This window comes from Lithobates pipiens, unplaced genomic scaffold, assembly GCF_037356315.1.
Source record: "Lithobates pipiens isolate NorthernLeopardFrog02 unplaced genomic scaffold, aLitPip1_a1.2 Scaffold_22, whole genome shotgun sequence".
In the NCBI taxonomy this organism is placed as follows: domain Eukaryota; kingdom Metazoa; phylum Chordata; class Amphibia; order Anura; family Ranidae; genus Lithobates; species Lithobates pipiens.
In genome coordinates this window covers 23,547,957-23,573,714 of record NW_027507784.1, presented here as the reverse complement: position 1 = coordinate 23,573,714, position 25,758 = coordinate 23,547,957, and the positions used below count along the sequence as shown (strand labels likewise).

At 45.2% G+C, this 25,758-nt stretch overlaps 1 protein-coding gene across 1 annotated transcript in view; it reads left to right on the top strand.

The window, feature by feature from the left end:
- Positions 1-25,758, top strand: part of LOC143925629 (uncharacterized) — a 197,101-nt gene that overhangs the window by 119,793 nt on the left and 51,550 nt on the right. The window contains exons 14-18 of the mRNA XM_077450096.1: positions 6,325-6,384; positions 6,497-6,629; positions 10,534-10,705; positions 14,201-14,472; positions 18,807-18,964. Of these exons, the coding sequence (XP_077306222.1) occupies positions 6,325-6,384; positions 6,497-6,629; positions 10,534-10,705; positions 14,201-14,472; positions 18,807-18,964 (795 nt within the window). The remainder of the gene's footprint in view (positions 1-6,324; positions 6,385-6,496; positions 6,630-10,533; positions 10,706-14,200; positions 14,473-18,806; positions 18,965-25,758) is intronic.

Below are 25,758 nucleotides of genomic sequence, written 5' to 3'. Positions count from 1 at the left end.
GATTTGTCTAGGTGGGGATGTAGGGTTAGGTTGGAATCGCCACAGACAAAAAGCGTGCCTTTGCAGTGAGTTTGAATAACCTGTAGGAGATGTGAAAAAAAAGGGTTAGGATTGCCATTTGGGGCATAATAAGAGACTAATGTGACTTCGGTATCCTGGAGTAGACTAACTAAAATAATGTAACGACCCTCAGGGTCTTTAATTTCCGTAGTGGGTGTGAAAGGCAAAGAGCGATGAAACGCTATCAATACACCCCTATGTTTAGTAGCCGCCGAAGCTGTAAAGACTTGAGGGTAGTGGGGGCTAAAATATTTGGGGGTTTGGGATAACGCAAAATCCGTTTCCTGGAGGGCTACTATCCCAGCGTTCAGGGAGTGAAAATTTCGGAAGGCCTTAACCCTCTTGTTAGGGATGTTAAGACCCTTAACGTTCAAAGATAATATGTTCAGGGGGGCCATCTATAGATAGGGTGGGAGAATTTATAGGATAGCGTATAGGATGTAGGAGTCGACCGACCGAAAGGAAACAAAAGAAAAGAGAAAGAAGAAATAGAGGGGGGGAAAGAAGGAGAAGAAAAAAGAAATTCTGTCTGCAGGGCAAACCATAAGATGGCAAAAGCCGTCGAATACCAAGATGGCTTGCTCGGCAAGGCAATGCTCAAACCCCAGGGCCCCAAACAGGTTGCCCGGGAGAAAGTGCATTAAGTGAGGGGGGAGCAGTGACCGTTCTCCGCCGCCGCGGGGGTAACAATAGCACGTGAACAAAACAATTTGCTAAACCAAGCAGATATTTAAATAAGAACAAACAAATAAAAAGGAAACAAGAATAAAACATGAGGACCTAATCCAATTAACGGTACCACAGAAAGCAGTAGGGATACATTTAGACTGAAGAATAATACCTTTGTAGAACCATATCACAGAGGCCTTCAAGTAATAAGGAGGGTAAGGGTGGGGTAGACAAGGATGAGAAGGAGGGCAAATCAGGGTAGAAATGGGGGGAAGGAGGTGAAAGCTCGGAAAAGAGACAAGGGAAAAGGGGAGGAAAAGGAGGGTAAGGGGGGACAGGGTTGCATATGATAGGCCAGTGAGAAATCTGTCATCTTTCTGCACTAATTAAGGTTAGATCATGTAGACATAATAAACAAAAACATTACCAAGTTACATCGAACGGCCATAAAGCAAGTTCAAGGTGTCAGCATATCTTTGCAAGTCAGGGGCTACCGATATCGAAAAAATCTGGGGAGAAATAATACTGAGAAAAAACAATGGGATAAAAAAGAAAGTACATACGGAACAGCTAACAAGTAGGATTCGGTGGAAGATGGCCTCCGGGACAGAGGTCAGTTGTCGTCTTCCGCACGGATGTCCAAATCCTAAAAGATCTCACAAGGGGACATGAAAGATTTTAGAAAAACAACATGAGAAAGGTCAAGGGCACCTGATTAGCCAGGTCAACGTGGAGGGCAAGATTTAGGAGTGGAGACTATACCATCCGACAGCCTGGCAGGGGTTCCTTTGCGAACTGATACAGGACCTGGTATGTTACGAAGCGGTGTAGCCGAATAAGGATGAGCCGCCGAACGAGCCGGTGTACGAGGCAGGTTTGACTCAGTATGCGAGTCCGGGTGGGTAAGATGGAGGCCTTCCAAGAGGCGCTGTAAGGACTCCGGAGATGAACAGGTGTGCTGTTGTCCTTGATAGGAGAACTGTATAGCGAACGGGAATCTCCAGGTATATTTCAATTGATGGTGGAGTAGGATCTGTATCTGAGGTTTCATGGCTCGGCGCTTGGTAATAGTGAGGGGAGCCAGGTCTGAAAACAATTGATATGCGTGCCCTTGGAATTGCAGGGAATCCTTGTTGCGGGCTGCACTGAGGAGCTGTTCTTTTGTGCGAAAAAAATGTAGCCGAACAATAATGTCTCTGGGTGGGCCGTCTGCCTGTCGTCGAGTGAGGGCTCTATGAACCCTGTCGAATTCTAGGCATTCAATGGGTATGCCCGGAGCTAATTCTTGGAACATGGCCGTCACAAAGGACTGAACATCGTCCACGGTCTCAGGTATGCCCCTTACCCTCAAGTTGGCTCTACGGGAGCGGTTCTCGGCATCCTCCCAACGTGAGAGGAGGGTAACATTTTCTTCTCGGAGAGCTATTTGTTCCTGGGCTTGTTCCTGTAATGCAAATTCGATATCGTCTACCCTGGATTCTAAGGCTGCAGTGCGCTGGCCTATATCGCGTATCTCTCTCGAGAGCCGGTCTGTGATCTGCTCCGATGTGGCGTTCAGGGCCTTCTGCAGCATGGTCTCCATGTGCTTGAGGAAATCGCTGGGAATCATCCCGGACGGCAGCGGGGGTGCTTCTGTGGGATCGTGTGTGCTCACCTCCCGGTCTTCGTCGCTATCTGAGGTTTCTCGGCTGGGGGCAGAGGACACCTGCTGAGCAGCAAGGGCCTTCGCCGCCATTTTAGATGAGGCGCGGGCGAGGGCTTCCTTGATGGGTTTAGGCTTATTCTTCCCTCTATGGCCCGTCAGCACCATTCCACTGGATGCCAGGGCTGGCGAGGGTGAGGTACGATGCAATAGGATGAGGATTGCGGGCTTGGTTCAGCGATTAGGTCCCGAAGCGGCGGCGGAGAGTGCGGAGCCTTAGCAAGACACGTCCGCCATGCTAGACCTCGCGCATGCGCCCCTTTCACAATATTTTTTATTGAAAAGAATTTCAGTTAACAGAACAAGAGTAATACATACACCAGAGAATAAAAAGGAGAAAATAGACAGCATGTAACAGTCGGTTGCGGTATTAGACAAGTAACTCAGCATCATTATTGTTAACAATAGCATTAAGATGGTATAGAACATTATCTAATGTAGATAGATTACAACAATATATACTCAGGACCGAAGAGATTCCGACATATGTAGTGAGGGAAAGAGGGAGGACAGAAAAAGGGGAAGCAGAAAGAGGAGAAAAAGGGTAAGCAAAAGAGGATGGAGAAGAATGGTAGAAAGTTGTTTGGGTAAGTATCGGAAAGGTATCGGGGGACCTATTTTCGAAATAAACATGTCAGTAACATACATTACAAGTTAGTGATGCATGGAGCTTCAGGTAGGAAATTGATCCAGCCAAATTTTCCAAAGCCTAATGGCCTTTCCCTCCGATCCCCGCTTCCGGGCGAGAAGAATTTCATATGTGGAAGTAGTTTGGAGGACATGGTATAAATCAGATATATTTGGCGTTACAGCGCTTTTCCATTGTTTGGTTATAAGTGATTTAGCAGCCAAGAGTATATGGATAACCACGGTGCGGAGATCGGGAGGGAAAAGCTCTATACCTAAGTTTAGAAGAGCAAGACTCATATTAGGGGGGGTGAGAATCCCAGTGGTTGAGGAGATCAAACGAAACACTGAATTCCAATAACTATTCAGATTTTTGCAAGACCATAGGATATGCTTAAGATTACCTATTTCGCCACAACCTCTCCAACAATGTTGCGAGTGATCGCGGGAAAACTTGCTCAAGCGATAAGGTGTCAGATACCATCTCAGGGCAATTTTCTGGTGGAGTTCCCAGTGATTGATACATCTAGTGGCCTTATACAGGGTTCTAAATGCTAACTGCCACTGTTGAATAGTATAAGTAGTTGCCAAGTCTCTCTCCCATTTAATATGAGATGTGGTTTTAACAAATACTGTTTTTTGTTGAAAAAGCAGGTAAAATATAGATATTCCCTTCTTTTGAGTCTGTGTTGATGTAAGGTAATTCCACGCTGGTTCGTGGAGATATAATTTGTGGGACGGGAGTGACTTAAAAAAGTGGGAGACTTGACTATAAGGATAGTTGTCCTGGACCTGGAACTCATATTGTTGGACAAGATCATCAAAAGATTTTAAAGAGTTATCATGGAATAGGTCAGCAATCGTCTCAATTCCCTTATCCCGCCATCTTTTAGTGGGTATGTTGGGAATAATGTCTGCCAGTATATCTATGGGGACGGGGATATTAATGAAGTTATCGCCAGGTGACGGGGCTGCACAGAGAGCTCGCCAAGCCAGCAAAGAGGCCTGTATTGTCAGAGGGAGCTTCTTGAGTGGAAATGGTTTCCACCTGTCTATTAAAAGCATAGCTGTCAGCGTACTAGTAGGGCTTATCGCTTGCTCGATAGATCCCCAAGGCGAGGACTTCGTATTCCGAAACCAGTGTCTAAGTTGGACAAGAAGTGAAGCCCTATAGTAATCTATGAGTATTGGATAACCTACCCCACCAGCATTTCTATGTTTCAATAAGTAAGTTCTTGAGCATCTGGGTCTCTTGGATTGCCAGACATATTTGGTAATTATGGCATCTAGTCTCTTTAAATGTGTAGGGGAGAGAGGTACAGGTAGTGTACGAAAAACATATAGGATCTGTGGTAGGAGGAGCATTTTGAATGATGCCAGTCTCCCCGACCAAGAGAGTTCTACTTTGGATAATCGGGTAGTCTCTGTAATCAAATGGTCAGAGAGCTGGCGGTAATTGATATCAGCTAACTCAGTTGGGTCCGCAACTATCCGGAGACCCAAATAAGTTATGCCCACTTCACTCCAGGTGTAGGGAAATAAGGCCTGTAAGGTATTTCTGAGATTGGTAGGGACATTGATTGGTAAAATTAAAGACTTGGAAAAATTTATTTTATAATATGAAATTTGGCTAAAATTTTGTAGAATAGCGTGAGCAGCGGGTAAGGAGCTTGCGGGGGCATTTAAAAATAAGATGACATCATCTGCAAACAAGTTGATCCTATGGGAAGTGTTTTGGAAAGTGAAGCCAATTATGTCCAGGTGTGTTCTGATTTTTTCCGCGAGGGGTTCAATAAGTAAATTAAAGATGGAAGGAGAGAGGGGGCACCCCTGTCTCATGCCATTCGTAATTTTAAAAATCTGAGACAATGTACTTGAAGTATATACCTGCGCAGATGGAGATGAGTAGAGGGCAAGAATAGCAGATAGTATGGGCCCAGTGAACCCAAACTTTTTAAGGACCTGAACCATATACCCCCAGTGTATCCTGTCGAACGCCTTCTCCGCATCCAAAGAGAGGAGCAGAGAAGGCGTCCGACAGGACTTCGCGTGTTGGAGCAGGTCGACAACCCTTCGGGTCGCATCCGAGGGCTGTCTCCCAGTTGTGAATCCCGACTGGTCAGGGTTGATCAGGGAAGGCAGGGTGTCCAAAAGTCTTAAGGCTAGTATTTTTGCATACAGTTTGACATCAGTATTTAGGAGAGATATAGGGCGGAAATTTGAAGGGGCATCAGGAGTTTTACCAGGCTTGGGGATAGTAACTACATAAGCTCTAAGCATTTCTGGAGGGAAAGAGGCGTTTAAAATTGCTTTAGAAAAGACGTCTTGTAATGTCGGGGATAACACCGTTTTAAATACTTTATAGTAATCATTCGGGAGGCCGTCAGGGCCGGGTGACTTGCCTAGGGGTAATGTATGTATGGCTGTTTGTATTTCTTTCACAGATATAGGGGCGTTGAGGGACGTTAACTGTGAATGAGACAAGGTTGGGAGATTAAGGGACTGCAAGAAAGTCTGGATATCATCTTCTAAGGGTTGAACTGTGTCGGGGTCTTTATCTATATTATAGAGAGAAGAGTAGTACTCGGCAAAAGCGTCCGCTATACCTCTAGGATCTGAGATTTTGGCACCGTCAGAAGCTCGCCTGATAAAGGGGATTCTGGTACGGGTTTTATGGTCTTTTAATTTATTAGCGAGAAGTTTCCCAGCCCTATTACCGTGAGCATAGTGGTTGATTTGCAGAGCCTTGATATATTTATCATGAGAATCCAAAAGTAAACCCCTCAGTTCATAACGGAGGGCTGTCAACTTGTCCGCCAAGGGAGCCCCAGGAGTGACCTTATTTTGAGCCTCAATGGTTTTAATTTCTTGAAGCAGAGAATCTAATTTGCTCGATCTCTGTTTTTTAAGCTTGGAGCTGAGTTGTAACAAAATACCCCTCATATACGCCTTGTGGGCGCACCAGAGGGTCATAGGGTCGGAGACAGAGTTTTTGTTGATGTCAAAGAATTCCTGTAGTGTTTTTGTTAAGGAGGTCACGTATCCGGGTATCCGAAGCAGACTCGAGTCAGCCCTCCATACAAAATCTCCCAAGGGGACATCCCTCTCCGCCACCACCACCGAGACCCGCGCATGGTCTGACCAAGTTATGTCATGGATAGCGGAGGAGGATGTTGCCCGTAATAAGTCTCTATCCCCAACAATCATATCTATACGGGAATAGGTATTATGCCTAGCTGAGTGAAATGAAAAATCTTTTTCACCAGGGTGCCTACATCTCCAGATGTCATAAAGTTCTGCGGAATGCAAAGTGGATTGGAGTGTGGGTAAAAGTCTTTTGGACTTAGATGTAGTGTCAATAGTGTAGTCCGTGGTGATGTTGAAATCGCCTCCAATAAGTAAAGTACCTTGTTTGACTTCATTAACTTTTTTCAGTAGCCGTTTCAAAAATCTCAGCTGATGAGAGTTTGGAGCGTAGAGGCTGACTATTGTATAGAGTTTGTTGTTGATTTCTCCAATGACAATGACATAGCGACCTCCCGGGTCAGTAGTAAAAGATTTGAGAGTGAAGGTTACAGAAGCACTGATGAGAATAGCAACTCCTTTATGTTTACGTGACACCGAGGCTTGGAAAATATGAGGGAATTTTTTATGATGGAGTCTATGCTGGTCCTGTATTGTGAGATGCGACTCTTGTATACAAAGGACATCGGCTTTCAGTTTACCGGCCTCCTTCCAGAGGGCAGCTCTTTTAGCTGGGTGGTTAAGCCCATGTGTATTAAAAGAAACAAACTTTACCATTGGCAACCATTATAGGGAAGAGAGTGTAGTGAGCATACCCAAGCGGTCCTGGTCAGACAGATGTCCTCGAATATCCCGTCGTGGAAGCGATCTTCAGCAGTAAGACGGGGAATCCGAGAAGTAGAACGAGTCCATCCTGTGAAGAAGTGGGGGAGGGAATAGAACAGAAAGGAGAAAAAAACAGCAAACAGGGGGAAACAAAACCAACATGGTTGCATGTGGAAAAAGAGAAGCAATAAAAGAAATGAACTCGGAGCTTTATCCTGCTCCGGACTAAGAAAAGGGCCCTTTCCAGGAGCCCGTGGCAGAATTTCTGCACTAAATGTCATGGGGTGTAAAAAACACTTAGTGGCATACGTGCTAGGAGAGCCGGGTATTCTTGATTGGGTTGGTAGTGTGTAACGGAGAGATCAAGTGTGTCTCCTAGAGGAGGCATTTTTGTGTTTCCTGGATACAACCTGCCAGGTGTCACCGACATCCATTGAGGCTGGTGGAGAAGGGTGAGGTTCTGATTGAGCTGGAAGGATGTCCCAGGCTCGAAGCAGCTTTAGTCCCTCTTCCAGCGAATTTACCACAGACACCTGCTCATCTTTAGTGATGTGTAATTTAGCCGGGTAACCCCAGCGGTACAAGATGGCATGGTTACGCAGAGCTTTAGTAATGGATAACAGGGCTTTACGTTTCTGCATGGTGTACTGGGACAAATCCGCAAAAAGCTGAATATGTGCATAGCATTCAGGTGGTTGTTTATTTTTGCGGTGAGCAGACATGAAATTTTCCTTAATGTGGTAGAAATGTACTCGCATAAGAACATCCCTAGGAATGTTGTCTGGTAGATGGGACGGTTTGGGGATCCGATGGATCCTGTCAATCACTAAATCGGAGTCAGTAGCATCCGGCAGGAAGGATCTCATCATAGCTTGAGCATATTGCAATAATTGGCCTGGGGTGATCACTTCGGGGACCCCCCTGATTTTGAGGTTGTTGCGGCGGGATCTGTCCTCAAGGTCAGCGACCTTTGACCTAAGCCAGGACACCTCGTCAGCCTGCTCATTATGGGCATCAACCAGTGAGTTATAAGAGGTAGCATAATCGCCCATTTTTTCCTCCACATGAGACACTCTGTCGCCCAGCTCCCCCATATCTGCCTTAAAACTCCGCATGCAGTCCATTAGGTCCGCGTGGAGGGAGCTGCGAAGGGACACTAGCATGTCTTTCAACGTGGTGTCAGACACCGGCTGGTTGGTGGTGGGAAAGGATTGGAGCGTTTCAGCTAGTTCCCTAGTGTCATCCAAGCCCTCGTGGTCCCCGCTCACCTTGTCGGCAGTCATGTCTTCCGTCAGACGGGGTTTAGATTTCGCCGGGCTCCGGGGCAGCGGAGAGGAGACATCCGGAGGGTCTCTGGGCATGTTTGTGCTGTGCCTCGGGCTCGGTGAGGATGTTGCAGATTCGCTGGAGGTAGGCGGCGAGGCATCTCCGGCGCCATCTTGGATTAGGCCGCGGTCTTTTTGCGGGAAGAAGTGCTGAAGTTTATGGAGCTGTGAGACTCCTTTCCTCTTTTTGGCCATGTCGAGGGAATGAGCGATAGTTCCCACGCAAGTAGTGATCAGATAAAGCTGAAATCTTCTCCGTAGAGCGTCGTTCCCCGGTCTCCAGCACGGAGCTATCTGCTTAGACGTCCATGCAGTAGCTCGGTAGCCACGCCCCCTTTTTCGTATGATTTTTTGATCGTGTGTACGGGGCTTAAGGGTGATTTTAGCCAAACAAATGCAATGTACTGTATTACAGAACTTTCGGTAAAATATAAAAGATGAGGCTGTGACAAGCAAAGAGATACTCAACGTGTCAAAAATTGCACATGCTATGACCAATCACTGCGATCATAAAACTTTTAAAACAGAAACTAAGAAAAATCTACTTTTTTTTTTCTAAATTTTCAGTATCTTTTCATTTTTTATATACCGTATTTATTGGCGTATAACACGCACTTTTTTCCCCCTAAAATCTGGGGGAAATCAGGGGGTGCATGTTATACGCCGATCCCCCGCCCCTTCCTAACCTTCTGTGTCGCTCTCGGCAGCTTTCAGGTATTTTCGGCCATTCTCGGCCACATTCGGCCCGAGTGTACCCAAAAATAGGCTAGAAGGGCAGAAAATAGTGCGGCCGAAAATACCCTGAAAGCTACCGAGAACGAGCGCCACCGAGATACACAGGACATTGGCTCTGTATCTCAGCGGCACCATTTTTAAAATGGCAAGGAGACAAGCTTGCAAATGACTGACAAGACTACAAGGCTGCAAATGACTGACAAGACTGCAATGCAAGGCTGCAAATGACACTGATAAGGCTGCATTGATGGGCATTTAAATGTAAGTTTTTTTCCTTAAACTTCCCTCCTAAAAGTTCTTTTCTTTTAAATTCCCTCCTAAACTTGGGGTGCGTGTTATACACCGATAAATACGTTAATAATAAATTAAAAAAAAAAAAAAAAAAAAAACACACACACCACACACACACACACACGTTATCAAATACCACCAAAAGAAAGCTCTATTTGTGTGAAGAAAATATCAATTTTACCTGTGCCCACCAGCGCCACCTATAAAATGTCACCAATCAGTGCTGCCTATCAATACCACCTACCAGTGCCCCCTATCAGTGACATCTATCAGTGCCACCTATTAGGGCTCATCTTATCAGTGCCATCTTATCTGTGCCTATCAGTGCAGCCTCATCAGCGAATATCAATGAAGGAGAAACATTAGCTGTTTGCAAAATTTTATAACAAATTATGAAACTTTTTTTTTTTCAAAAATGTCTGTCTTTTTTTTGTTTGTTTAGCAAAAAACAAAAACCCAAGTGGTGATTAAATACCATCAAAAGAAAGCTCCATTTGTGTGGAAAAAAAAAAAAAATTATCAAAATGTAATTTGAGTACAGTGTAGCATGACCGAGTAATTGACGAGTACAGTGTAGCATGACCGCGTAATTGACGAGTACAGTGTAGCATGACCGCGTAATTGACAAGTACAGTGTAGCATGACCGAGTAATTGACAAGTACAGTGTAGCATGACCGTGTAATTAACGAGTACAGTGTAGCATGACCGAGTAATTGACAAGTACAGTGTAGCATGACCGTGTAACTGACGAGTACAGTGTAGCATGACCGTGTAACTGACGAGTACAGTGTAGCATGACCGTGTAACTGACGAGTACAGTGTAGCATGACCGCGTAATTGACGAGTACAGTGTAGCATGACCGTGTAACTGACGAGTACAGTGTAGCATGACCGTGTAATTGACGAGTACAGTGTAGCATGACCGCGCAATTGCCATGTCCGTTTGCATTTTGCTTTGTGAATGGAGGGTGCTGTGGGGACACGGTTCATTCAGAAGATCGTCTCAGTCTTCCAGATTGAATCACCTGGGAGGAATTAAAACATTTTTTTTTTTTATATAAACTGGTTGGGTTGAAAATACATAAATAAAATTTGTGTTATTAAAATCTCTTCATCACCAGAATCAGTCTTGAGGATTTTTTGTCCCCTGAAAGGTAACACACCAATAAATATGGTTTCATTGTTTGCGTGTATTATTTAGTCATATAATTATTTTATTGTGGAAGCCAAACAAATTCAAACTGAATTTTTCTTTTTCTTTTTTTTTTTGCCAGCCGGCAAGGCTCTCGGTACTGCAGATTATTCGGTGTGCGGTTCCCCGTTGGTGTCCAGTCGGATAGTTGGCGGTACAAATGCGTTGGATGGGGAGTGGCCCTGGCAGGTCAGTCTTATAGTTACAGAATCCAGTGGATCATATTCATGTGGAGGCTCCCTGATCTCACCGCAGTGGGTTATGACGGCAGCGCATTGCATCACCCGGGGAGTATAACTTGTTCCCTTTATAAACTGACTCTTCTGTCAGACACCAATCATTCTGCTTTTGGAGAAAAAAAAAATTCTAAAGATCAGTCATGTGAAAAAGAAAAGAGTTTGGGTGCTCTTATAGAGAAAGAATCCAATAAAGAATATTTATGTGGAGGCTCCCTGATCTCACCGGAGTGGGTTATGACCGCAGCGCATTGCATCACCCGGTGAGTATAAAATGTTACCTTTATAAACCGATTCTTCCGTCAGACACCAATCATTCTGCTTTTGGAAAAAAAAAAAAAAAAAGTTCTAAAGATCAGTCATGTGAAAAAGAAAAAAAGAGTTTGGGGCTTTAAATGAGGCCTCTGAAGTAGGAATCAGAGGTACCTCCATCCCGGCTTTTGCGCAGCAAAAAGAGAGAAAGGGTTTAGGACTTTGAGTGAAGCATGGAGGCACTAAAGGTTATCAAAATTCATTTTATTCCATAAATACAACATACAATGCAATACATTACTGGAACAGAGATACACTGAGACCCGCAAGCCATCTAAAGTTGAGTTGTATAATTTATAATATGCGATATAAATACAAAAAAAATATAAGATACAATTGTATATGACGTCCCATACAATAGTGATAAAGTAGTCACTGACTGTAAACATAAGGTAGCAGCATTGTTGGCTCAAACAACTGGATGTATAACCATGGTTGTAGCATCTATAGCTCGACGTGTTTCGTGACTGTCACTCATCAGGAGCAGACGTTGTAGGGATGTCTAAAAAATTTGAAAGGTGAACAGTGAGTAAACTGAACACACATAAGATGGGGAAGGGGGAATGATGGAACATTCACCCATACTTACAGGTCAACAATGAATGTGGAGTGCGGCGGTAGATGATCAGTCATGTATGCCGTCTGTGAATTGATACAATGTTCATTGTATATGAAGTGTCCACTTTAAAACTGTCAGATTTGCATCATTCATCATCGATTAGGTTATGTGTCCCTTTGTGAGGACTAATATTTAACGATAGATAGAATCAGTGGGAGCCCTGAGGGTGTCCTTTGCTATGTCGCCTGCTACCAAATGCGGATTGTCACTTGCCACGTCACCTGCCACACATTGCGGATCGCCACGTCACCTGCCACACATTGCGGATCGCCACGTAGCCTGCCACACATTGCGGATTGTCACTTGCCACACATTGCGGATTGTCACTTGCCACACATTGCGGATCGCCACGTAGCCTGCCACACATTGCGAATTGCCACATCACCTGCCACACATTGCGGATCGCCACGTAGCCTGACACACATTGCGGATTGTCACTTGCCACACATTGCGGATCGCCACGTAGCCTGCCACACATTGCGAATTGCCACATCACCTGCCACACATTGCGGATCGCCACGTAGCCTGACACACATTGCGGATTGCCACTTGACACGTCACCTGCCACACATTGCTTATTGTCACCTGCCACACATTGCTGATTGTTACTTGCCACATCACCTGCCACACATTGTGGATTGCCACTTGTCACATAGCCTGCCACACATTGCAGATTAACACTTGCCACGTAGCCTGCCACACATTGCGGATTGTCACCTACTGTGTCACTTTTCTGCTAAGGTGGTCTTTTGTTGAGTCCCAGAGTAAAGATAGGCAGCAGAGAGATGATGTTATCTCTCTGCTGCACACAGCTTCCCGCACAGTGAGGGCGGAACTGGAGGGATGCAGGGCAGTGAGAGATGATGTCATCTCCCTGCTCCCCTGCCCGCTGGCTTCCTGATTGGCCAGCAGCCCTCCTAAGCCGCCCAGCTACCCCCATCCACTTACCGGCACTCAGCGCAGTCACCCATGGAACCGGCTGCGCTGGCACCCGCGGAACTGGACGTGGAACCGGGCAGAACCGGCCACACTGGCCCCCATGGAATCGGCCGCATTGGCACCCGCGGAACCAGCCGCGCTCTCATCCGCCGGCCGTATTCCCGAAGGGGGCAATTTCCCCGTTGATCCCCCCTCGGATCCACCCCTGAGGTGGTCTTCTGTTCACTTACCCATAACCACCATTACCTCCAAAAGAAGAAAAACAGATACGAACAATCCTGAAAATTAACTACAGATACTTCTGTAGTAAAAAAAAAAAAAAAAAACACCCCAACTTCTGCTCAGATATGCTCCTCTCAGCCATCACCATACGGTTTATCCACCAAGGCTGAAGAACCATAAATGGCGAGGTGGAGGCGTCGCTATTCTTGGCAACCAACCAAATTTCAGATAGATAAGACTTGAATATGCCAACGTCAGGGCAAATATAAAAATCCAATCTTTCACAAAGAATTGGAAATCCTGGCTTCTACACCCGAAAGGTCCTGGTGATGCTTAATATGACCAGCCTTTCCAAAAGCTCCTAAACCGCCCCAAAGATGCTGCTTGCAGGACTTTTTCTAGCATCCTACAAGCGCAATGCCCCCATGTGACAGCAATCGGGCTTTCACATTGGAGTGACAGGGGAGGCGCTTTACAGACTCTTTGCAGGCGCAATATTTTTTTTAGCGCTAAAACGCCTGTAAATCGCCTTAAGGTCAATTTACATTTTTAAAGTTCCCCTTAAAATGCAAAATACTCCAAAGTAGGTGATAAATAAGTAAATATATGGAAAGGATGCAGTTATTTTCAGTTTCAAGTACAATTAAAAAATAAATAAATAACAGCCCATTAGAAGATAAAAAGACAGCTTTTCAGCAATAATTCCTTTCAGCTCCCAACTATTTACAAAAGAACTTCTTTTCTGCCAGGAGATGTACTCAGCCATTCAAACTGAATAACGACCGGCATCATTCAGTCCAGCTCCTCTGAGCCTATGATGTCATGAACTCACCTCCAGCCTGTGACTATACAGTGACAGAGAAGCAGCACAGTGATAGGGCCATCTGTCTCTTACTCTTCTCTCCCCCCTACCGCCCATCTGTATACTCAATGTGCCAGTGAATTGAATGGCTGGCTCCTTGTGCTACTTCTTCCTCCCCTAGTCTGAGATCTGCTCTACAATGACTGTAAGAGCCTAATACAAAGTCAGATTCAGGTGCTTATACCGCTTGCATTTAAAAAAAAAAAATAATAATAATAAAAGATGCATGGAATGATGTGTTGGTCAATTAATTTGTATCCTTTATATCAGTTTTTTTTTACAATTTTTATTTTTTTACCATTTTAGTTCTTACTTGTTTACATTGTATTCCACTTCTGAGCCTTCAATAGAGATTACAGTGACTTAGCACCACAATAAACACCGATGACCCTGTTCATACCATTGAGCTTGTGTACATACAATCAGAGAGAACATATTATGAACAAGTTGTATTTCATTCATTAGATTCTGAAGTCCATTGATAGTAATGATATTGCACTGCCTTCTGCAGCAGATGGGTCCTCATTTATACATGTTATGTGCTGTTTTCTTTCTTCAGTCCTATCCAGCTATCGAATTATAAAGTATATTTGGGCATGTACCAGAAGGGTGTGACCAGCTCTCATACAGTCGTTGCAAATGTAAGGAATATCATTGTCAATAGTAATTATGCAAATGCAGGAAGCCCTGGAGACATCGCCCTGATACAGCTGGAGACACCTGTCACCTATACTCAGTACATCATGCCAATCTGTCTGCCATCTTCCACCACCACCTTCCCCTGTGGTACGGAGTGCTGGGTGACTGGCTGGGGTGCAAGATATTCTGGAGGTGAGTCCATGAAATGATAAGACAAACCCATATCACTTATTTTCCATACTAAGAAGCCAGACCTGTCACTCACACCCAATACATCCTGTTATATAGAGATGGGTGATTATTCATTGGGGGGGGGGGGGGTGGGTTCACGTTCAACTTAGCAGAGAATTCTATTACAGTCTAAAAGAGATTGAGCAAATCTTATCTAGTCTAAGCCCTTGTACACAGAAGAATCCGTCGGAATGTGTCCAATCGGACCGTGTTGTCGGATAATCCGACTGTGTGTGGTATGCATTCGACTGATTCCATCGGAATATCCGTCGGACCCAATTTTCCAACTTGTTAGAAATATTTTCCGACCAACTGGTTCGATCGGACATACTCCGATGACGTGTAGAGAATTTTGATCGGACCAAGTGCCACGCATGCTCAGATCAAATTCCTACATCAAAGCTATTGGCTACTAGCCTGAACGTAGTCCCATCGTAACGAAATTACGTCATCATGTTCTGAATGATCGGATTTTTTGACAACTTAGTCCGACCGTGTGTATGCAACAGTTTCGGACACAATCCGACAGGCAAAATCAGACGGATTTGGTTGTCGAAATCTCCGACCGTGTGTACAGGGGATTATAGGCAAGCTATTGTCAAAAAACAGAGGGGGCCGGGATCTGGGAGTCCCCTTGTTAAAGGGGGCTTCCAGATTCTGATAAGCCCCCCGCCCGCAGACCCCCACAACCACCGGCCAGGGTTGTGGGGATGAGGCCCTTGTCCTCCTGAAAAACGGCTTTTTAAAACTTTTTTTTGCATTGATCCATGTCCCCTGGGGCACTTTTTAGGACAGTAACTTGCATATTAGCCTTTAAAATTAGCACTTTCGATTTTGAACGTTCGAGTCCCATAGACTTTAACAGGGTTCTAAAGTTCACACGAAGTTTAGATCTGTTCGCAGGTTCTGGTGCGAACCGAACAGGGGGGTATTCGGCTTATCCTTAGGAGTAACCTTCATTTGTGGGCCAAACATGAGCTTTACCCACAAGTCATTTGGAGTTAAAGAGAAATAAAAACAAATCCTCCCTTCACTCCTATAGCAAAAAAATGTAAAAAAAAATGATCGATATTACACTTCCTGGCCTCTGAACTAGGGTCTTGTTGCTTACAATGGTCAATGATGGGACGATTTTCTATGGCCCAGTCCCTTCCCTATAAATGTCACTGTTCCCAGCAGCTTTTTGTAAGTGTGTATTGGAGAGATCTGGAGTAGATAGTGAGAGCTGACAAAGTGCTGCTATATACTTATATATGCACACATATACCTCCCAACTTTTGAACTTCTGACAGTGGGAGGAGCTTAAAGGGGTTGTAAAGGTTCGTTTTTTATTTTCTAAACAGGTTCCTCTAAGCTAGTGCATTGTTGGTTCACTTACCTTTTCCTTCGATTTCCCTTATAAATGTTTTTTTTCTTTGTTTTCTTTGTGTGAATTTCTCACTTCCTGTTCCTCCTCAGTAAGCTGTTCAGTAAGCTGTTCTGGCTGACTAACCACCAGCTCGGATGATGGTGAGAAGTTTACTGAGGAGAAACAGGAAGTGAGATATTCAGACAAAGAAAAAAAACATTTAGAAGGGAAATCGAAGGAAAAGGCAAGTGAACCAACAATGCACTAGCTTAGAGGAACCTATGAAGAAAATAAAAAACGAACCTTTACAACCCCTTTAAGGGGCGAGCAAGAGTTTCATGGATACATACAAACCCCAGAAAATTAATTAAAAAAACTGATAAACGCATGCAGTACAGGTACAGTGTTCAGGGTTCTGGGAAGAGCTATGTACAGAGTGCCGGGTTCTGGGATGAGCTATGTACAGAGTGCCGGGTTCTGGGATGAGCTATGTACAGAGTGCCGGGTTCTGGGATGAGCTATGTACAGAGTGCCGGGTTCTGGGATGAGCTGTGTACAGAGTGCCGGGTTCTGGGATGAGCTGTGTACAGAGTGCCGGGTTCTGGGATGAGCTGTGTACAGAGTGCCGGGTTCTGGGATGAGCTGTGTACAGAGTGCCGGGTTCTGGGATGAGCTGTGTACAGAGTGCCGGGTTCTGGGATGAGCTGTGTACAGAGTGCAGGGTTCTGGGATGAGCTGTGTACAGAGTGCAGGGTTCTGGGATGAGCTGTGTACAGAGTGCAGGGTTCTGGGATGAGCTGTGTACAGAGTGCAGGGTTCTGGGATGAGCTGTGTACAGAGTGCAGGGTTCTGGGATGAGCTGTGTACAGAGTGCAGGGTTCTGGGATGAGCTGTGTACAGAGTGCAGGGTTCTGGGATGAGCTGTGTACAGAGTGCAGGGTTCTGGGATGAGCTGTGTACAGAGTGCAGGGTTCTGGGATGAGCTATGTACAGAGTGCAGGGTTCTGGGATGAGCTATGTACAGAGTGCAGGGTTCTGGGATGAGCTATGTACAGAGTGCAGGGTTCTGGGATGAGCTATGTACACAATGTGGGGTTCTTGGATGAGCTATGTACAGAGTGCAGGGTTCTATGATGAGCTATATACAGGGGGCAGGGTTCTGTGATGAGCTTTATACAGGGGGCAGGGTTCTGGGATGAGCTATATACAGGGCGAAGGGTTCTGAGATGAGCTATATACAGGATGCAGGGTAATGGGATGAGATAAATACAGGGTGCAGCAGAGGCATAATTAGAGCCTTCAGGGTCCTGGTGCAAAAACCATGAAGGGCCCCCTGACCTCCGCCCTAGGCCATTCCCTTCGATCCCAGAGCCCTTCTCACCGATCCCACCAACCTTCATGGTCCCACACCAGATCCCCTTCACATGTTTTGCAGTCCTGCATTTTGGGCCCCGTCATGGTCGCAGAAGGCCAGGGCCCAGTCGCAAGTGTAACCTTTTCTGGTAGTTCTGCCAGTGGTGTATGTGTGAACTGTGAATGGTGTCAGTCAGTAGGGCAATGGACATGGTCAGTAGAGCAGTGGTCGTGGTCAGTAGGGCAGTGGTCAGTAGGGCAGTGGACGTGGTCAGTAGGGCAGTGGTCATGGTCAGTAGGGCAGTGGTCATGGTCAGTAGGGCAGTGGTCATGGTCAGTAGGGCAGTGGTCGTGGTCAGTAGGGCAGTCGACGTGGTCAGTAGGGCAGTCGACGTGGTCAGTAGGGCAGTCGACGTGGTCAGTAGGGCAGTCGACGTGGTCAGTAGGGCAGTCGACGTGGTCAGTATGGCAGTGGACGGGATAAATAGTTTTACATTTTTACTTTTTTTATTATTATTTTTTACCATTATATTTAAAAAAAAATTGGAGTTTTTGTTGGGAGTTGGTGCAGTGGAGGGCAGTATGATGGGGTGGAGGCCAGTATGATAGGAGGGGGTATCAGTGGAGGGCAGTATGATGGGAGGGGTGGAAGTGGATGGCAGTATGATGGGAGGGGGTATCAGTGGAGGGCAGTATGATGGGAGGGGGTATCAGTGGAGGGCAGTATGATGGGAGGGGGTATCAGTGGAGGGCAGTATAATGGGAGGGGTGGCCGTGGAGGGCAGTATAATGGGAGAGGTGGCAGTGAAGGGCAGTATAATGGGAGGGGGGCAGTGGAGGGCAGTATGGGGGGACTGTACAGCATAACTGGAGGGGGAAGTGTATGGGAGGGAGCAGAGTGACCATGAGAGTCCTCAGGGCAGTGCAGGGAGCATTTCTCCTACCTTTCTTCCAGTGGCAGGAACAGCCTTCAGGAAAAACACGGAGCCAGTGGGAAGAGCTTAGGCACAAGGAGGAGGGAGCAAATGGCTCCTGCTGCATCTCAGTCAGTCAGGAAAGAGAGACCCGGCAGAGCCTCGGGTCTTGTGCACATCGCTGGATTGAGATCAGGCTTCGGAAAGTATTAGGAGGGGCTGAGGAAGGAGCTGCACAGGTTTTTTTACCTTCATGCGTAGAATGCATGAAGGTTAACAACCTTCAGCCTTTACAACCAATTTAAGGCTAAGTTTAAATATGCACGATTTGACACCGCTCATGCGTTTCTGCGTTTTGTTAATCTGTGACTATACGTTGCAGTAAATCAGACCATTCGTTGGAATGGGTTGCCTACTGGATCTAAAAGTGCATGACTCTTTTTCCAAAAAGCGCCATACCAAAACGCATGATACTTTGTTACCCTGTTTTTTTTTTTTGTTTTTTTTTTCCCCTTTTGATTTCTCACACACAAAATTATGTACTTTTTCGTGTGCTAAAAGAACACCCGAAATTTCGAATGCGTTTCTGTAATGCACAAGCGTGAAAGAAGCATAAATGTGATCAATCTATATATCTATCTATTACTTTGTAATCATCTTCTTGTCTGTTTCATCACCAGGGAGCTCAGTTCTGTATGGGACCCTCCAGGAGGTCATGGTTCCCCTAATAGACCGCAATACATGCCAAACATATTACAATGCGGCAGGAGGTTCCTACAGGATTCAGAATGATCAGATCTGTGCCGGCTACAAGGATGGGGGAAAAGACTCCTGCCAGGTGGGTGACACCAAGTGCGATCCAGCATGGCTCACTTTTTAGGTCTGGATTTCTTCACAGGAAGCGGAATCAATGCATGACATCAGTTAACGTGACACGAAACTCTATTTTTATTTTTTTTTATATAAAAGAGGTTATATCTACCTGCTCTTCAAGGCAGATTTATGTATTATATATATATATATATATATACACATACATACATACAGTATCTCACATAAGTCAGTACACCCCTCACGTTTTTGTAAATCTTTTCTTCTATCTTTTCATGTGACAACACTGAAGAAATGATAGTTGGCTACAATGTAAAGTAGTGAGTGTACAGCTTGTATAACAGTGTAAATTTGCTGTCCCATCAAAATAACTCAACACACAACCATTAATGTCTAAACCGCTGGCAACAAAAGTCAGTACACCACTAAGTGAAAATGTCCAATGCCCAATTAGCCATTTACCCTCACATAGGTCATGTGACTCGTTAGTGTTACAAGGTCTCAGGTGTGAATGGGAAGCAGGTGTGTTAAATTTGGTGTTATCGCTCTCACTCATACTGGTCACTGGAAGTTCAACATGGCACTTCCATGGCAAAGAACTCTCTGAGGATCTGAAAAAAAGAATTGTTGCTCTAGATAAAGATGGCATAGGCTATAAGAAGATTGCCAAGAAACTGAGCTGAAGCATGGTGGCCAAGACCATACAGTGATTTAACAGGACAGGTTCCACTCAGAACAGGCCTCGCCACGGTCCACCAAAGAAGTTGAGGTCACGTGCTCAGCGTCATATCCAGAGGTTGTCTTTGGGAAGTAGATGTATGAGTGCTGCCAGCATTGCTGCAGAGGTTGAAGAGGTGGGGGGTCACCTTGTCAGTGGTCAGACCATACGCAGCACGCTGCATCAAATTGGTCTGCATGACTGTTGTCCCAGAAGTGCCAGTTCGCCCCGCGGTCGGACCCTGGGGGTTCTTATTATGAGGGGATCACACCATCCCTGTGCTGTGCTGATTTTCTCCTGAGGGTTCTTATTATGAGGGGATCACACCATCCCTGTGCTGTGCTGATTTTCTCCTGGGCCTGCTCATTATGAGGGGATCACACCATTCCTGTGCTGTGCTGACTTCCTCCTGGGGGTTCTTATTATGAGGGGATCACACCATCCCTGCGCTGTGCTGATTTTCTCCTGGGCCTGCTTATTATGAGGGGATCACACCATCCCTGTGCTGTGCCGACTTCCTCCTGGGGGTTCTTATTATGAGGGGATCACACCATCCCTGTGCTGTGCTGACTTCCTCCTGGGGGTTCTTATTATGAGGGGATCACACCATCCCTGTGCTGTGCTGACTTCCTCCTGGGGCTGCTTACGGTGCAGGTGTCAGTGCTCTCTATCACGGTGCTGCTGTCAGTGCTGTATATCACGGTGCTGATGTCAGTGCTGTATATCACGGTGCTGATGTCAGTGCTGTATATCACGGTGCTGATGTCAGTGCTGTATATCACGGTGCTGATGTCAGTGCTGTATGTCACGCTTCTGCTGTCAGTGCTGTATATCACGGTGCTGATGTCAGTGCTGTATGTCACGCTTCTGATGTCAGTGCTCTCTATCACAGTGCTGCTGTCAGTGCTGTATATCACGGTGCTGGTGTGAATGATTTATGTCACGCTGCTGATGTCAGTGCTCTCTATCATGGTGCTGTTGTCAGATGCCTCTATCACGGTGCATGTGTCATTCCGGTATGTCACGCTGCTGGTGATCATCTCCTGCACCCTCTTCTTTGCCTACCCTGGTCCCTGACCTTCCCTCTCCTCCATTGCCTTCATGCGCTCCACAGTCCTGAATTGTCAGAACAATTTCCCATATAAAAAAAGAATGCTTGTAGTGGTCGATCCCAAATTCACCTCATACATGTGTTATGTCATTGGCCATGTGGTGGGACTATGTTTGCACAGCTAATAATTATTTTGTGGCTGCAAATTTGACCTATAGGTTTGCGAAGTTTGCCTCCCATTGAAGTCAATGGGGCCCGCCGCAAACGTTACGGTTCGCGAACTATCGACCGTGGTTCGCGTTCGCGAAACGTCCCGTCGGAAGTTCGTCCATCACTAGGCAGGGCAGCTATAACCTTGGGATTTTTTTTTAAAATACAGATTTTATACATACTGTCCCTGGTTTTATTGAGGCTGGCAACCCTAATGGGGCCCCTTCGTGGTATGGAGCCCTCGGGCAGTGCCCGAGTGCCCGAATGGTCAGTCCGCCCGATCGCCTCTGCCTGCAGCCAATCAGGTGCCCAGTTTTACATCCGGGCCTCCTGATTGGCTGAGAGGAAGTTCTGTGTTTGCAAAGCAAATATTCATTTGCTTTGCTAACACCCCTGTGTGCACTGGGAGCGCAATGGTTCGCTCTCGCAGTGCACCTTTTTTGAAGCCTATTAGAGCCTATGGCTCTGATCAGGTTCTTCAAAAACACCCCCCCCCCCCTGCCTCTGTAATTCAGGCACCTGAAAATGGGCCTGGACGCCTGAATGCATGAATCTATGCACACTAGTAATCTAATAATGATTATAATAATTATACTTTAATTCTAATAATCTAATATAGTCATTCCCATAGCAACCCATTTTTTTTTTTGGTCCATTGAATCCCTTCTCAGGCTGATATCTGCAGTTGACACAAAAGACTGCGATTACCTGCGGTTATGTGCATATAGCTGCGCTACATCGCACCTGGACGCATTCAATTCTATTTTTTTCTATTCGCACCGAACCGCACATAACAAAATTGCTGCTAAATGCTGTGTGTGAATGGGGCCATAGGAAAGCATTGTGTGCATTTAGCTGCGGTAGAAAACTAGAAAATCCGCAGCTAAAAGCACCATTCTATCCGTCCGTGTGTAAGGGGCCTTAAAGTCTATTTTTTTTTTTTTATATATAAAAAAGAGGTTATTTTTGCCTTCTCTGTTACCCGATAACAACAAGGAGGAAGCCGTCACATTTCTCAGTGGTAGTAATACCAATGCTAAATATTTCACTTCACAGCTGGAGGTTAATTCGGCAAAACCCCTATTTATTCAGCCAAACACCTATTCATTCGGGCATTTGTACAAATTTCCCCATTGGCTGCACACAATGCGGAAGTCTCCCACATCATGTTTTCCCTGCTGGTCGATTGTTCTTAGCCTGTAAATTCTCATGGTCAAGTGGTCTAAGTGATTGTAAAGTCTATTTTTTTTTCTATAAAAATAACAAACATATTATGCTTACCTGCTCTGTGCAGTGGCTTTGCACAGAGCAGCCCCGATCCTCCTCTTCTCGGGACCCTCACTGGTGTTCCTGGCCCCTCCCTCCTGTTGAGTGCCCCCCTGCAGCAAGCAGCTTGCTATGGATGCACCCGAGGCGAGTCCCAGCTCCCCTTGCCCATTCAGACACAGAGCTGCTGCCCACCTCTCTCTCTCTCTCTGTCTCTCTCGATTGGCTGACTGACTTTAATTGATAGCAGCGAGAGACAATGGTGCCACTGCTGTGTCTCAGCCAATCAGGAGGGGGAGACACTCATGGACATCGCTTGACAGAGACGGGCTCAGGAAAGTATGAGGGGGTGCTGGGGCACCTGCTGCACACAGAAGGCTTTTTTTATCTGAGTGCATAGAATGCAATAAGATAAAAACCTGCTGACTTTACAACCTCTTTAACCACTTGCAGACCGGACCATTTTACTGGCCAAACACCAGACCACTTTTTGCGATTCGGCACTGCATCGTTTTAACTGACAATTGCGCGGTCATGCGACGTGGCTCCCAAACAAAATTTATGTCCTTTTTTTCCCACAAATAGAGCTTTCTTTTGGTGGTATTTGATCACCCCTGCGTTTTTTATTTTTTGCGCTATAAACAAAAATAGAGCGACAATTTTGAAAAAAATGCATTATTTTTTTACTTTTTGTTATAATAAATATCCCCCAAAAGTATATAAAAAAAAATGTTTTCCCTCAGTTTAGGCCGATACGTATTCTTCTACATATTTTCGGTAAAAAAAAAAATCACAATAAGCGATTATTGATTGGTTTGCACAAAAGTTATAGCGTTTACAAAATAGAGGATAGTTTTATGGCATTTATATTCATTTTTATTTTTTTACTAGTAATGGCGGCGATCAGCGATTTTTATTGTGACTGCGACATTATGGCGGACACATCGGACATTTTTGACACATTTTTGGGACCATTGTCATTTATACAGCAATCAGTAGTATACAAATGCAGTGATTCCTGTGTAAATGACACTGGAAGTGAAGGGATTAACCAGGGGGTGGCAGTGTAGGGGTTAAGTGTTCCTAGGGGCATGTTACTAACTGTTGGGGGGCTGGGCTTTCTTTTAGTGAACACTGATCTCTGCTCCAATCACATGGAGCAGAGATCAGCGTCACTTGTTGCTAGGCAGAACGGGGAGATGCTGTTTACAACGATATCTGTCCGTTCAGCCGCCCCCATGAGACGATCACGGATATGCCCGCGGCGATCCAGTCCGCGGGACCCGCGACCGGACTCATGGGGGTCCCGACCAGCACGCGAGCGCGTCGCCGACGGCGCACTTGCGATGGCAGGGCAGCATTAAAGATTGGACGTATGATGCACAAAAGTGTTAGAATCCCTCTATGTGCCATTCCCTATTTTCATACCGCTATCCCACATCCCATTTCCCCCTCCCCATCCTATTCCGTTGACACCGTCAGGTACAAAAATGTCAAAAAAGTGAGAGCTTCACTGTCCATTTCTTTAATCTTTGCTCCGCTCAGCAGCAAGAGTCTTGGCATATGAATCCTTTATTCCCCACCATGCACTGTGGTTCCATCCCATCTGCTGACCATCACTACTGTGACCTGTAAGGATTTTGAAGCCAACTAGAGGAACCACAGAGTGAGCGTGTGATATACAAAAGGCTTCGAAACTAGACATGCGCACAACAACAAAAAATGGTTTCTTTTCATTTTTTTACATTTGTGTTGATTTGTTATGATTCGTAAATTTTGTAAGACGCGAGTTTTCATATTCTGACTCATTCTTATTTTTGTAACAGTTTTATTTTCGTTGATACAAAATGATTCGTAAATTCAGTCTAATTTTCTTTGATTCGCAATTCGTAAATTTTGTTAAATAATTTTCATTTATTCGGTACACTACTCGTAATTTAGTAATTGTTACTTTTGTGAGATTGCCTTTTTTTGTTGATTCGTACTTTCGTAGGAAATAAAGAATAATGATCCTATGCTTGCTTTTCTAACAAGTCCTGTATTTACTCCCGTCCAATCCTCAGTCACCAGACCGGATTCCGTCTCCTCCTCTAGAAAGATTCAGGAATGCCTTATGACTCCGAACCAAAAGGGATAAGCTGATTGGATCACCCACTAATACAAGGCCCATTCGAAAAAGAACATTTCGAGAACTTGAAATTACGAACATACATATTAAGATACACTTATGCCGTGTACACACAATCAGAATTCTCGTCGGAAGAAGCTCTGATGATTTTCCCAACGGAATTCCGACGTAATGCCGCTCAAGCTGTCTTGCCTACACACGGTCACACCATTCCGATTGTTTAGAATGCGGTGACGTACAACATGTACGACAGGACTAGAAAAAGGAAGTTCAATAGCCAGTAGCCAATAGCTTCTGTCTCGTAGTTGAATCTGAGCATGCGTGATTTTTTGGCGTGTCGGAATTGCATATACACGATCAGAATTACCGATAGCATGTTCTCAATTTTCCCGACGGAAAAACTTTCTATCAATTTTTGGCTGGCGGAAATTCGGACAGCTAAATTCCAATGGAGTGTACACACGGTCGCATTTTCCGATGAAAAGCTCTCATCTGTCTTTTTCTGGCCGGAATTCCGACCGCGTGTACGCGGCATTACACTGTCCATTCAAAAGAACAATTTGAGAACACGAAGAAACGAAATTACGAACAGACGAAGAAACAAAATTACAAACACACGAATGAAAATACGAACAAAGGATTGGAAATCCGAAATGTAAATCATTCATTATAGATGTCATTTTCTTTCTTTTACTGTTGCGAAGATTCGTATTTTTCGTAAGATTGTCCGTTCGTAAGTTGGTATTTTCGCATGTTCGTTATTCTGCTTATTCGTAATTTCAGAATTTTCACATTTTGGTTCTTTCAGCTGTTTGAATTGATCTGAATGTCCGAATACTAAGAAATTTATTCGAAAATCCATTGATTATGAACAGAATTGCACATGTCTATTACAAACCCTCTATGTTCCATTCCCCATTTGCATAACACTCTCCCACACCCCATTTTCCCCCTTCCCATCCTATTCCTTTGACTCTATCGCGAAGTACAAAAATGTCAAAAAGTTGGACCTTCACATTTAAAGCTGGAGGAAACTCAGTTTCAAAAAACACTAAGGCCGCGTACACACGAGCGGACTGTTCGCTCAACCTTGTTCGTCAAACAGTTGCCGCAACAGTCCACTCAAAATTAGCATGAACGGACTTGCCTACACACGACGAACGAACAGTCCGCTGAAACCTAGCGCGATGACGTATACAGCACGTACGACGGGACGAGAAATTCGACGTCCAATACACTGCAATGCAACCTTCGGCGTGAAAATCCTTTCTGAGCATGTGCGCAACTTAGTTTGTCGAACAAGCCTACACACGAGGGGACTGTCCGTTGAAACCAAGTTTCAGCGGACAGTTTTTCGGAAATTCCGAAAAACTTTGTTCAGCAGACTGTTCGCTGAAACTGTCCGCTGAAGCCCCACACACGAGCGGA